This window comes from Tetrao urogallus (genome assembly GCF_951394365.1).
Source record: "Tetrao urogallus genome assembly, chromosome: 2".
Taxonomy (NCBI): Eukaryota; Metazoa; Chordata; class Aves; order Galliformes; family Phasianidae; genus Tetrao; species Tetrao urogallus.
In genome coordinates this window covers 22,196,948-22,209,844 of record NC_136814.1, presented here as the reverse complement: position 1 = coordinate 22,209,844, position 12,897 = coordinate 22,196,948, and the positions used below count along the sequence as shown (strand labels likewise).

Here is a 12,897-nt window from a genome sequence, read left to right as displayed (position 1 = left end):
GTTTTGGAGCTGTAAATGTAGCTCTGTCTGCACAGAGTATGGCCATCTAAGAGCTCTGTGGTCTCAGGAGCTGTCTGACAATAACATCTCTGTTGTCACATGTTTGACTGGGAGTAAAGAGAGGAGATGGAGTGAGTCTGGGCGGGAGTTGTTAGCATACCTTCATCAGGAGTGCATGTATAATGTCTGCATTTTGTGTCAGGTATTCTGAACTAAGCTGCTAACACAAGCTAACAGCTTTTAGTATTTCAGTGTTTCTTTATGTCTCATGTCTCAATTAAGAAAACAGAATTGAATTTCTTTCCTTCTCTTATGGCTGTATAAACAGCGAACAGACTTTTGCAATGCAAAACAGAACGTTTTTGTAAATGCCGTAAATCCCATTGTACGTTTATTTTGAATTCTTTCCGCTGCTCAGGTGTGCTGTGCAAATTTCAGGCCCGTTAAGTCTGTGGAGCAACTAGGTGCGTTTTCACAATATGGCAAGGAAACCAAAGCTGTAATTTAAAATGCAAACAATCAAGTCATAGTAAACTTAAAATGCTTCCGTACCTGCAGACAGTTCCTGTTTTGTTCTGCGGAGTTTAAAAAACTTTCAGACGAAAAGCACTGCTAGCAAATTCTCATGAAATACAAAAAGCAACAGAAATGCCACGGTGACATTGTTTAAAGTCTTTCAGGAAAGTGGAATTCTGTTTTGCCATTACTAAGAATTTTACTTTGTCATTTTCATCATCGTGTATCTATGCTTTGTAACATTGTAGTTTCTGAGGTAAGTTAAAGCTGTATATAAAAAGGTAAGGATTTCATTTCTTGCTGTCCTGGTTTCACATGGGTCAGAGCTGATTTCCTTTGTCGGAACAATGCATGTCCAGTATGATGCTGTGTTTTGGCTTTAGCAGAAAGGCAGTGTTGTCAAAACACCAATGTTTTACTAAATAGTTTTTATCTCAACCTATGAGTTCTACTTCCTTTTTTTTTTTTTTCCCAGTTCTATCTCACTGGAGGTTGAATGAGTGAAGGGCTGTGCATCCAGCTGCTTGCTGGGTAAAACCACACTTGTCTGTGGTGTTCGAAGGGCTGTCTTTTCCACTTGATCTTCTAATGCTTCATTTATGGATAAACAACTTGTTTTATGAAATTATATATGCGTGTAAAGCTTTTGATGAGATAAGTGAATTTTATCAGTTTAGATACTATTTTTAATGACATGAACAATAGCTTAATAATTTTTTAAAATCCATATTTGATTTTCTAAAATCCACATTTGATGTGAAGAGTACCATTAATGTTGAGTGTATTTCCTGCTAAAGTCTTTCCAATGGGAATTTGTGAACAGGGCATGCTGGTAATTTTTAAACATACCATTTTACCCAAAATCAGTAACTGTTTACTAAAACAAAGCTATGTATTGGAAATATTATCAGAGTATTTAGTGTCATGTTAGTGATTAAGTTGACTTAGATATCAATACTGTAAAGTGTTTAAGTACATGAATAAAAATACACATCATATCTAATTGGAACCTGTTTCAAGGTAACAGCTGAGCAAAAAAAAAAAACAAAAACAACACAGCAAAACAACCCAACAGATAAAATACCTGCCATAAATCATTCCTAAGCTTGAGTCTGTGAGAAGGATAGCACTGTTTATTTGTTTCCAAATTCCTGTTACTAGTTTAAAGTGAAATACTAATAAATTGTGTGTTTTCTTATTTGGACTGTATAGGACTGGCCACTATAATACAAACTGAAGTTTTTTCCCTAATGTGTTGTGAGGGTAGGTAACTTTGTATGATTTCAAAAAGCACTGGATTTCTTTAAAATAAATAAATAAAGTGTTTGTACTAGATTATGCAGAGGTTGACAGGCACTCAAAGTCAAGTGTTCTTAGAAACTGTTGACGCTTCAAAATGACGATGAATACAGTACAGGAAGAAACCTAAAAAAAAACCCGTATCAACCCTTGCTATTTCCTTTAATTATTTAATTCTTCCTTTAATAATAATTTTGCAATGTCTTTGCTAAACCTTATCATTGGCATTACCATTAATAATTTTATTTCAAGAATATTTAATAGTGTTATATCGATGATGTGATTCTTGAGTTCTACCTTTAAAAGTAAAAACTTGATACATAGGTATTACTGTCCAGAAAGAGTATTGGTGATTTATTTTAAGGAACTGTTTTGTTACAGTTATTGTGTTTTTAAGGACTTCCAGTTTTTATGTATATCCATCCTCACAACTCTTCCATGAGCCGTGGGAAATAGGATCACTGTCATATAAGGATTGGGCAATTGAGGCCCACTTTGCCAAGAGGTATCAAAGCATCCTCTATAGTATGCAAGTGAGTTTTGAATACTAGAATCCAAAATTAAAATGCTCCTTTTTTTTTTTTTTTTTTTTTTTTTTTTTTAGTCATTTTTCCCAGGAAAGATCCCAATACTTTTTGAAAAGTATTTTAGTTTTGAAACATGCTTTAATAAAGTGGCTAGTGCTTAAGTCGGTCATGAAGCATGTGGAGACTCCAGTTTTGGTTTTGCGATTTCAGATTTCAGAGATGTTCTCTCTGATTCTCATAGCAGATATAGATGATGGGCTCCATGCTGATTGCTGATCTGGAGTCTGCGGTGTTCAGGTTCTCATTGCCTTCTCAGGGAGCTTTTGCACCGAAGCTGACCAAGAGTGTCAGCATTTGGCTGGTGAGGTGTGAATGCTTTTGTCTAAAATGTTGGAGGCATGAATTCAGTTCCTGCTTTGCCTAGTTAGGATTGAAATTTCTCTAACCTCTGAGTTGTTTTGCTATAGAAATAGAAGAAAGTAATGTGCAAAGAAGTTATTTAGAAGATTAGTGGTATAACGCTCACATTTAAAATTTGACAAGTAGCATGCTGTGAATCAGATTTTTTGTTGCTTGAAGGATTGTCAGCAAGGTTTCATCTTTCCTGTGTATAGTTTGGAAAGCAAGAGACTCAAATGTTCTTGTTTTGCACGCCTAGAGAGGCATGATTTTAACCTGTCCAATGAGAGAAATGAATTTCTGACTGTCCTCAGAGCACGATCCCGTTGTTCTTTGTGAACAGCTTCATTTGGCTTAAAAGAATTTGTAAGTAGAAATTCAGAATATACAAAAGTAACAGTAGGATATGAATATGTAAGTAACAAGTACTCTCTTTCAATAAAATTATGTTGAAGGAAGACAAATGAATTCTTTTTACATATCATTGTTGCATAGGTTTCTCCTTGTTGTGAGAGAGTGCAAAGATTATTAGAAAATACATCTTAGAGGTTCAGATTTTGCATCATGTATGGCGTGTGTTTTGTTCTGTTGGCTCTAGTGAAAAAAGTGTTATTTTTAATTACTGACTCTTGTACACTGGGAACGTATGAAATAGAAATACCATTTTATGGGAATGTTTTATCAGGTATTTATTAACAAGTTATTTTTTTTTTTTTGGGGGGGGGGGGGGGGATAAAATGTGCAAATCATCAGGGAGAATATTTTGGAGTAATTATGGTTTTGTAGAATATAGTATGTATTACCCCTACAATGCAGTGAAAAGCAATGATTCTTGTAATTGTTGGTCAAATAAAATCAGCTCAGCTTTGTCAGTAAGTACTGTCCTGCAGTGTACATGTTACAAAACTGAAGGTGAAAAATTTTTCTTCACTGTAGTAAGACCGAACTTTGAACCAAATATTTGGAAGAGACTTTACCTAAAGATTTTTATTTGTTTATATTTACTGCTAATAGAATCCATTTGCTATGGCTACATTGAGGAAAATAGGTTAGAATTTTAGCACTGATGTTTTGGAAAGAACATCAAGATGCATTTCAGCCCTTTGTACTGTGACAAGATCGTCCATACCTTGTCATTTCATCTAAGTTCTTCAGGTTCTGCAGTGAAGTTTTTTTTTACATTTCTTAGCAGCCTATTTTGATATTTCAATGACCTTAAAAGGCATTTTCCTATTATGAAACCTTAGTCTATTTTTCCCGCATATCAGACTACATGCAGTGTTTATAGTGAAAGAGAGGGAAGAATTACGAAAATCAATTTATATAGATAGATTATTTCAAACAAGTGGACACTTTGTCTCAATATTACATTTCTCACAGTGAAACTACACTATCAAAGTGAAATAAACATAAGTTAAAGCTGGATCAAGTGCAGATTTATACACATTAAAGCAGCCTGGTAGTACTGTAATGTCACAATATGAAAGCAAAGTATCTATTCATGTTGTACCTGTTAGAAATTGCAGCATTAACATTTTGTAATTTGGCACTTGATCTTGAAACTTATATTTTGAATAGGTGAAAATACAACTTCCTTTCTTGATGTGTTAGTGCTCTTCTTGTATTTTGTCTATGTAAACAGGAAAAACAAACATAAAACCAAACTGAATTTGGAGGAGACTGTTATATATTTTTAAGTCCCAGTGCAGCTTGTGGACTTCCACAAAATCAGGTTAGTTACCTGATATTGGCTGATATTGATATCACAGAATACTTTGCTTAAAACAACGAAGGGCTTTCCACAGTTTTCCACAGTTTTACTTCCACAGAGAGTCTTTCCATTGCTTTCAAAGAAACCCTAACAAAATATGATCTCACCTTCTTCTTCTCATTACCTCATATCTTTTAGCTATTTGTCCCCCAGTTCTGCTTTCTCCCTTATTACAGACACAGAAGCTAGACATTTGGTATATGTTGTTTAACCTTGTTTTGACGCAATAACGTTTTCCACTCTACTTCACATCTCACTATTTCATTTTTCTACTTCTCTCATTTTCTTTTACGTTAGAATTTTCTAGTTCAAAACTGAAAAAAATATGTTTAATTCATTGTGAAATAAAAGGTTTCGAGTTTTTTGTGCATGTCTGTGAAATGGTAAAAGAAACAATTTGTTTAGCTTTTTTCTGCAGTGATTTTTTTCAGTTGTGTTTAATTTTCAAGTCTTTGAGCATGTGGAAGGAAAGATATTAATAAATTAATTACATCCTGGTGATAGAACAGTATTCTTTATGTTTGAAACCTTCCTCCTGATTGAAAATAAAAGGCAAAATATTTTGTTTTAGAAAATACTGTAGAAGAGCATTTAAGTTAGAGCCTCTCTCTAGTTTTTCGTCAAGGCTATATCTACACATTATTTCTGCTCTGCAGTTCTAAGGTACAGCTCTTTAGTTACATTTCCCCCCAGTTACAGATCCAAAACATCAGCTAAATTTCCATAATCTCTCTATTCAGCCATTGACATCTTTTTCTCCAGCCTTGGCAAGTGCATTCTTGTCATACTCTCAGCCAGTCAGGATTCTGCTGTGAAGTATAATATTTAAAGTATAATATGCCTCATCCTTATGTAATTTTGGAATATCACACTTAATTTTTCAATTGTTTCCTCTTTTCTCTGCTATATTGCACAGAAGCTACTTGTCTTCCCATTCAAAGTACTTCAGGACTTATTCCCATTCAATCATGTCTCATTTAGTATTATCTGTTACTAGAATTTTATTCTGATTGTAACCTGTTTTATTGTAATCAGTTTAACTCTGCGTAAGCTTGGTTAAACTGGTCCCTTTTGGCTTAGGAGCAGTAGCGAATTGCTATCAGTACAGATAAGTCACATCCAGGGAAATGTGCTATCATCTCCTTGGTACAGATATCACAGCCATTGGAGGGTTTGGGTGGGAGTGTTTGCACAGCTGCTTGCCTCGTGTTATGTCTTCTTTGTGGGCTTACAGCACGATTGCAATCAAATTAGACAACAAAGCTTTGAACAGTCTCAGTCTGACTGTGTTTAAATTCATGGCCCCAAAAATAGTATGACGAAGCACCATAGGTACAACGTGTTAAAGTTTTTGAAGACTAGATGTAAATAATAACTGCAGTGACAAGCTGAGATTTTCAATTGTGTGTGTGGTAAATACTGACTGCTGGATCAAGTGATCGTTCTTTTCAACTTTCCACTTCGTTGCTCCTGTTGAAGTTCAGAATCAAAAGTTTCCTGTTTTGAGGGTGCTGTGAACAAGAGACTAAAGCATAACTAATAAATCCATAATTATTTTTCAACAATTTTGAAAGTATAACCCATTTTAAATTTATTCTCAGAATTGAATAAAGAACTCTGAGGAAAAATAATCAAAGATTTTAAATCGGAGTTTGCAGTTTGGAGGATGGAAGTCAGCAAATTTTCTCCAGGTCCTTCTTTAGTTGTGAGAATGTACTTGCTAACACCACTGGATGTTTAGAGACGAGGGGCTAGATTGCTACTAGAAGTTTCTATCAAATTTATTGGATGTGTTCTATAGAGAAGACATAGTTAAAATGTCAGTGTGAAGGATATTCTAGGTAGATCACTTATTTTCAACCCTTTTATAATTAGAGTTTCTGAATGAATTTGGATTTTTATGTTGAATTAAGTTACTTGCTTTTAAAGTTAACTTTTATCTTGATGAGAATGGGTGCTATTTAGATTACAGGACTGATCTTATGCTCATGTCAGCTGTTGCTGGAAATGCTAGAGACATTTGGAATCAGGAATAATAAGCTTCACAAAATCATCATGAGTCTTTGAAAGAGTTCTGCCAGATTCCCAAATGAGTCAAGCCATATTTGAAAAATCTGTGGATTAATTTGTGTGTCTTTTTTTTTTCCCCCTCTGATAATCATAAATGGATGTTCCGATAATTCAAAGTTCTGTTCTTAGCTGTCAACAGAGGTACAACAGAGGTACAGTGTGCCTGTGCAAGAAATCAGGAAATGAAAGTAGAAAAAACTGTTATGATAGCATGGCAACTTACAGAAAGTTCTGTTTGGTTGATTTTTTATTTATTTATTTATTTTTTAAAGGAGGGATTAAAATGATAAAAGTGAATATTAGAAACTCCAGTCAAAGATTTAGCATAAGGAGAATGTATGTGTGAGAGATATGAATTTTCTTGGAGCTTGCCTGGTAGAAATTAACTCATCATTGCTGACTGTTGGGGTAACGTTCTTCCTCTGCCACTCAGGACAAAGGTTCTGTTACTATTCTGTAACTCTGGATCAATTAAATTCCTTGTAAGCTAGCTAATTTATTCTAGAGAGAGTGCATTTTTCTATTTGCATGTATTCTGTTATTTTACAAGTCAGAAATTCTCGGTCTAGAGAATAACATTTACAAGGAGTGAACAAGAATTCCCTGCATTTTAACTTCAAAATTCCACTACTGTTTCCCATTCTTGTGAAGTAAAGGAAGGCTGCAACGTTTACATTCTCCAAGAAGCTAACTAATAATATTACGTCTTATAAATTGAAATAAATGGGGACCATGAAAACTGTTTTTCATCTTCTACAATTATTTCTCCTGAATGATGAAGCAATGGAAACACAAAATTAAGAATTATTTTAATTCCAGACTACTTCAAGTTTTTGTTACCTCTAGCATGTGTGAACTGATAGTATATTAAATATGTTTCTTCTTGGGTGATTGAATGGAACTTCTGTTACTGTCAGTGAGCTTCTCTTCTAGTTTCTAATGTGTTACTCTAAAAATTATCTTCCTAATAACGGTACAATTCATAGAACTTCTTGTGTGTTTTGTAGGGTTGTGACTCTCAAATGAGCATGTCAGAAGTATCCTGCAGTGAAAGTACCTCCTCTTGTCAGTCTTTGGTGCATGGCTCAGCTCCAGAAATCCTCATTGGCCTCCTTTACAATGCTACAACTGGAAGATTATCAGCAGAAGTGATAAAAGGCAGCCACTTCAAAAACTTGGCAGCAAACAGACCACCCAGTGAGTGAAAATCATTTTTCATCCTAATGCTTCTGTACTGGTGGGGCTCTTAGTAGTAAGGACTTCAATGCTATCATTTAGTCTTCTCCAATCAAAATGAAATAGAGCGATCATCAACTAATCTGTTTCATGTTTTATATTTCTAGTCAGTTGGGAAATAGCAAAACTCTAAAATTCAAAATATTAATTGTACGTTGACAAGCCTGCTTTAATTTTTCATGATGACTGACTAATAAATTACCTTTATCATACTAATTAATTGCTAAATTACTAATGCCTCACATCACAGGCCAAGAATAAAAAGTTAGTGTTTAAAGAGAAAGTACATGCCAGTTGATATTAATATAAACACTATGAGCAGTTATTGCTCTTCCTAGAGGGTTTGATACTGCAGCCTTTGATTGCTTATGTGCCTACATATATGTGGTAGAAATGTATTTGATTTAGGAATGTCAGCAAAAACAATGTAGAAGCAAATTGAGACCTTTGGCATATATACTGTGCAGAAGGAAGATTTATAATCAGCATTTGTTCAAAAATATGTTTGTCTGAAATATCTGTGAGCTTTCTATAGTCTAAATTGAGCCAGATGGGATGTCACACGCAGAATATTTTTTACTGACTCTAATTCTTTGATAAAGCTTGAGAAAGCTCAATAACAAACTTTTAAAATTGCTTTGTAGATGTCGAGTCTGATTTACATTAGTTGTAGCCATACTTACTTACCTGTTCCTCTTGGTTTGGTTTTGAGGCTCAGGTTTTAGCCTGTCTTTCTGTTTCCTAATCTTCAGATTTGTATGGCACTATTAGATTATCCAGCAGGCTGCCAACGTTTTGTAAGTGGTTTTCACATCTCACTTTGCCTTCGGAGTTTAGGAAATAAGCCAAACAAGTTGAGACTGATGCTGTCGTCTTTCTTTCTTGACCCACGTTTTATTTCAATCATTAATTACATTTGGCTCAGCTGTATTCTGTTTTGCTCTGTGTATATTTTTCATGCTGACTTAGCCAGCCTTCGTTAACGTTGCCAGAGAAGGAAAACCAAAGATGATTCTCGAATACTTTCTTATAACTAGGTAGCTCCCCCAGAATCACCTATTTGCAGACAAAGCGAGAAATAGATGGGAAAACCCAAGAAGAGCCAAGGACAATGGAATTTCTCTAGGGAGAGTCAAGTTTTTCCATTTGGAATATGCAAATTAGTTGGGAGTGGAGAGTCTGTACTTGTTTTGAAGACAGACAGGCTAATTCTCTGGTAAGATAATTCGCAAAGTGTGTGCTTGTGCTAACAATTATGCACACAACTAGGATCAAAATTTTTGGTTTCAGATTGCATAGAACATGACACACAGCCCTGCATGTTCTGTCTTACCCTTTTTGGAGGAAAGATTTCTTGATGACGAAAGTTTCCAAATAACTACTCTTGCATGTTATCTTTTGTCATCCCCTCTGCAAGGTAGGAGGAGGTTTTGATATTCATAAGTCTTCTTGTTTACACAAATGTGGGTTTGGAGTTTTATTTCTAGACAGCTGGAAGGTGGTACACCCTTTAGGTCTGGCAAGACAGTGCAGAATATTGTGGAATTCAAATTTCTCCCATGGATTGTTTTGTGCATCCCCACAAAGTGAAAACTCCTTGTAAATTCCTGGAAGCAGGTGCGTGTTTGTCATTGGCTATGCACCAGCCTCTCATAATTTCCACAGAAGGCACATAAGGTTGTTGATGAAATACTCTGACCTCATTTTTTCTTGAATCATCAGTGGTCTGGAATCTTTAGGAGTGCTGCAAATCATGTGCACGGGTCAGTTTTTGTTTAGGTCATGAGAAACTGCAATAGGAGGGGTAGCAATTATTCTTTCCCTCAAATAATCCTTTTGATATTCTAGAGTTCATTAATTTATTTATTTTTTGTGAAATGCTTCTGCAGCAAGTAGCATTGAGTCCTACATTTCTGGTTCTTGGTAGTCTATATTCCTCTGTGGCATGTTTCTTATTTAGTGTTTCATTTAGCAACTAAGTACAAGCAAATAGGCCAAATACTGTAAGCAGTCCAAGCATGCTAGAATGTGTCTTGGTTTCTCTTGTGACAGTGTATATTTTGTCTGAGAAAAGACTTTCCTAGTATATCCCAGTATCTCCTAAATCTTGAAACAAGGTATGAGTTTTTGCACCTTAAATGCGTGTGTGTATATGCACACGAAATCCATAGACGTAAGTTTTAATAAGTGAGATCTGTACATTTTGTATAGAGAGAACCATATATGAAATTCAGATTTAAGCCTCCCTCAGCTTTTTCTAAAGCTTGGATTACAGTCATTCTTATGCCCAACTCCATCACCGCTCAAGAAGTAAAGTATTACAGTTATGTAGCCATAACTGTAACATCTAAGAGCAGTAGAATCTTATTTTTTAGTACAGTGATATTTTGCTTTATTGCTTTTCATGTAAGAATTATAACCACTGTGTGCAGTTTTTCTAATATGCTGGAGTTTGCATGAAAAAGCATAAGGGTTGATAAAATGGATAGTGTTCTTTACCTAGTCTTCTATAACCTAATCATTTTCATGATTCTTTCTGTGTTCTGTGTGCTTTAGAACCCAGTAGCTATAACTGCCAAGACAATCCATTATACAGTGTAATTTCTGTTCAAGATTACACAAAAACTGCACAAAAGTATCATTTCATGAAATTTTACCCAACAATCCTTTTGTTCAATCATTTTTCTGATCTATGCTGCTAAGATTTTGTGTTCTTCCAGTCCTGTGAATAGTGTTTCCTCTTAAACTTTAACCTTAGATCCTCTCTCACCCAGCTATTGACATCTGGTCATTATTTCTTTTACTGCTTTCCACCCCCTGTTGTCAGATGGACTGTTCTGTTGTCTAAAACACTTGATAGGTGGACAGGTTTATATAATTCGAGGTGAGTTCCTGTAGAAACTAATTGGATGTTGTCTTTTTCATGCAAAGAAAACTTGCCAGCAGTAAAGCTATCCACAGCTGCCTATCATACTGGTTTATAAATGTGTATGCTTATTATTTCTTGCGCTCTCTCATTCACAAGTTGCGTCTATCTCTGATTATGGATGGTGGAATTTCAGTGTACCTGCAAAGTGAAAGTGTGCAATGTGTTCCTTTTAAAAAAAAACTTGAATCTTCTGACATTATTCAGTAACAGTAGAGTTACAAAGAATAAAAAAGAAAAAAAAATCAGATTACTTAATACAGTTGTATGTTTCTTAAAGTCAGTTATAACTTCATGAATACATATCCTTCTGCAGGACTTAGTGCTTCCAGTCATGTGAAAACAGATCTTTAAAAAGAAGCATTTATACCCATATACTGGCATTCAGTGTTTGCTAGCCACATTTACTTGCAATAGATTCCTGTATCTACTTCCTAAGATCACTAAACAAGCTATGATTTATGCTAGCATACTGAATTATGTTAAAAAACAAAAGTGTATTATTTCATGAATTGAAGAACTAAAAGCTTGTATTGTGCAAAATTCCATCTTTGGATGCACTTTGCAAAGTTTTGGTCTTAAAAATGAGTAAACTCAAAAAGCCCAAAGTGAGAACCACATCCATGCAGAGATTATTCTTAAGCACTTAATTTTGGCTGTTGTGATTTCATCACTGCATAGCAACACGTGTTTTTCTTTTAATTTTTATTTTTATTTCTCTTCTTGATTCAATTTTTGTTCATTTTATTCTCTGAAAATTCAGTGGTATGCTTTACAGTGTTGTGGCTAGTTTGAGCTTGCTAAGTGTTAATGCAACTTAAGTTTGCTTGGAACAAATGGGGACTGGATGGGAAGAAGGATTATGAGGTATACCTTTAATTTAAGCCATTTACGTAGTACTGAAGCCAGTTAATTTGTTAATGTGTTTGTAATATTTTGCTTACATGCCATCTTTTTCATGTGTCTAGTCTGAGCTGTGTTCAGTCAGCCTGGTATACACCACATCCTTGAATCTTGCAAATATCATCAAAAACTCTTGTTCTATCTGATATTCCAAATTATGATTTATTTTGCAGATACGTATGTTAAATTAACACTCCTGAACTCCATGGGGCAAGAGATGTCCAAATGCAAAACTTCAATCCGACGAGGACAGCCAAATCCAGTGTACAAAGAAACCTTTGTTTTCCAAGTGGCGCTGTTTCAGCTCTCGGACGTAACGCTCATACTGTCTGTATATAACAAGCGCAGCATGAAACGGAAAGAGATGATCGGCTGGATATCCTTAGGTCTCAACAGCTCAGGAGAAGATGAACTCAACCACTGGACTGAAATGAAAGAATCTAAAGGACAGCAAGTATGTAGATGGCATACTTTGCTAGAATCTTAATGAACAGTTCAAAGCGCAGTCGTGGTTTTAAGGGAGCTTTGCCTTTCGAGATGATGATCATTTCACGTCACAGTCTGCAGATTTGGCGCGGAAGTGAAAAATGAAAATTGAGATCAACATTCCATCTTAAAGAGTGCACAACCTGCAGAACAGTGGGATTTAATGTATAATCTTCACTTAGTATCAAACACTTCCTTGGTGTCAGAGGAGCCTTGCTGTATGCAAGTATGTTAGCAGTCCCTCCCCCATCCACCTGATGCTGTATTTGTTTGGATTTGTTTTGTGTTTTTCAATTCAGTAACATTTTATGTGAACTTTTCCAAATTGATGCAAGCTCCTTATTGTGTACTTTTTGTAATGCTCTAAATACTGTAGCTTCTGACCTGCCTGCAATCAGACTAAGGGTCAATAATTTGCACTATGAGAAAAAGTTGATGATCTGTAAAGCAAAAAAAAACAAACACCAATACCAAACAGGGAAAAAAGAACCCACACCAGGGGAGAAGAACATTTAGTAATATGGCATATATGAATGCAGTGTTGTTTTACACTGAGTTTCTTTCCAGGAGCTGAGTACAATTAAGTTTTCATTTTGATATGCAGTTGGTTTGAAAAATAGTAGCATTTGGGCATCAGGTGAACTTTGACATAAATGTTTCTTCAATATGTGACAGGAACGAGCTTTATATATGGCATAAATTGGGTTTTTCTCCTTTGCCTGTACTTCTGCCTAATCCAAAGAGACCAGATCAGTAGTTTGGTC

At 35.2% G+C, this 12,897-nt stretch overlaps 1 protein-coding gene across 3 annotated transcripts in view; it reads left to right on the top strand.

The window, feature by feature from the left end:
* The window catches only part of SYT14 (synaptotagmin 14), a gene marked incomplete at both ends in the record, with an annotated part of 68,800 nt that extends 56,666 nt beyond the window's left edge, over positions 1 to 12,134 (top strand). For 2 of the 3 annotated variants that reach the window (XM_079532891.1, XM_079532889.1), the window contains 2 exons: positions 7,590 to 7,779; positions 11,821 to 12,134. In XM_079532891.1, coding sequence (XP_079389017.1) covers positions 7,590 to 7,779; positions 11,821 to 12,134 — 504 coding nt within the window. Of the gene's footprint in view, positions 1 to 7,589; positions 7,780 to 10,645; positions 10,703 to 11,820 lie in introns of all 3 variants that reach the window. The other variant, XM_079532890.1, reaches the window with a different exon arrangement.
* Positions 12,135 to 12,897: the final 763 nt, after the last annotated feature.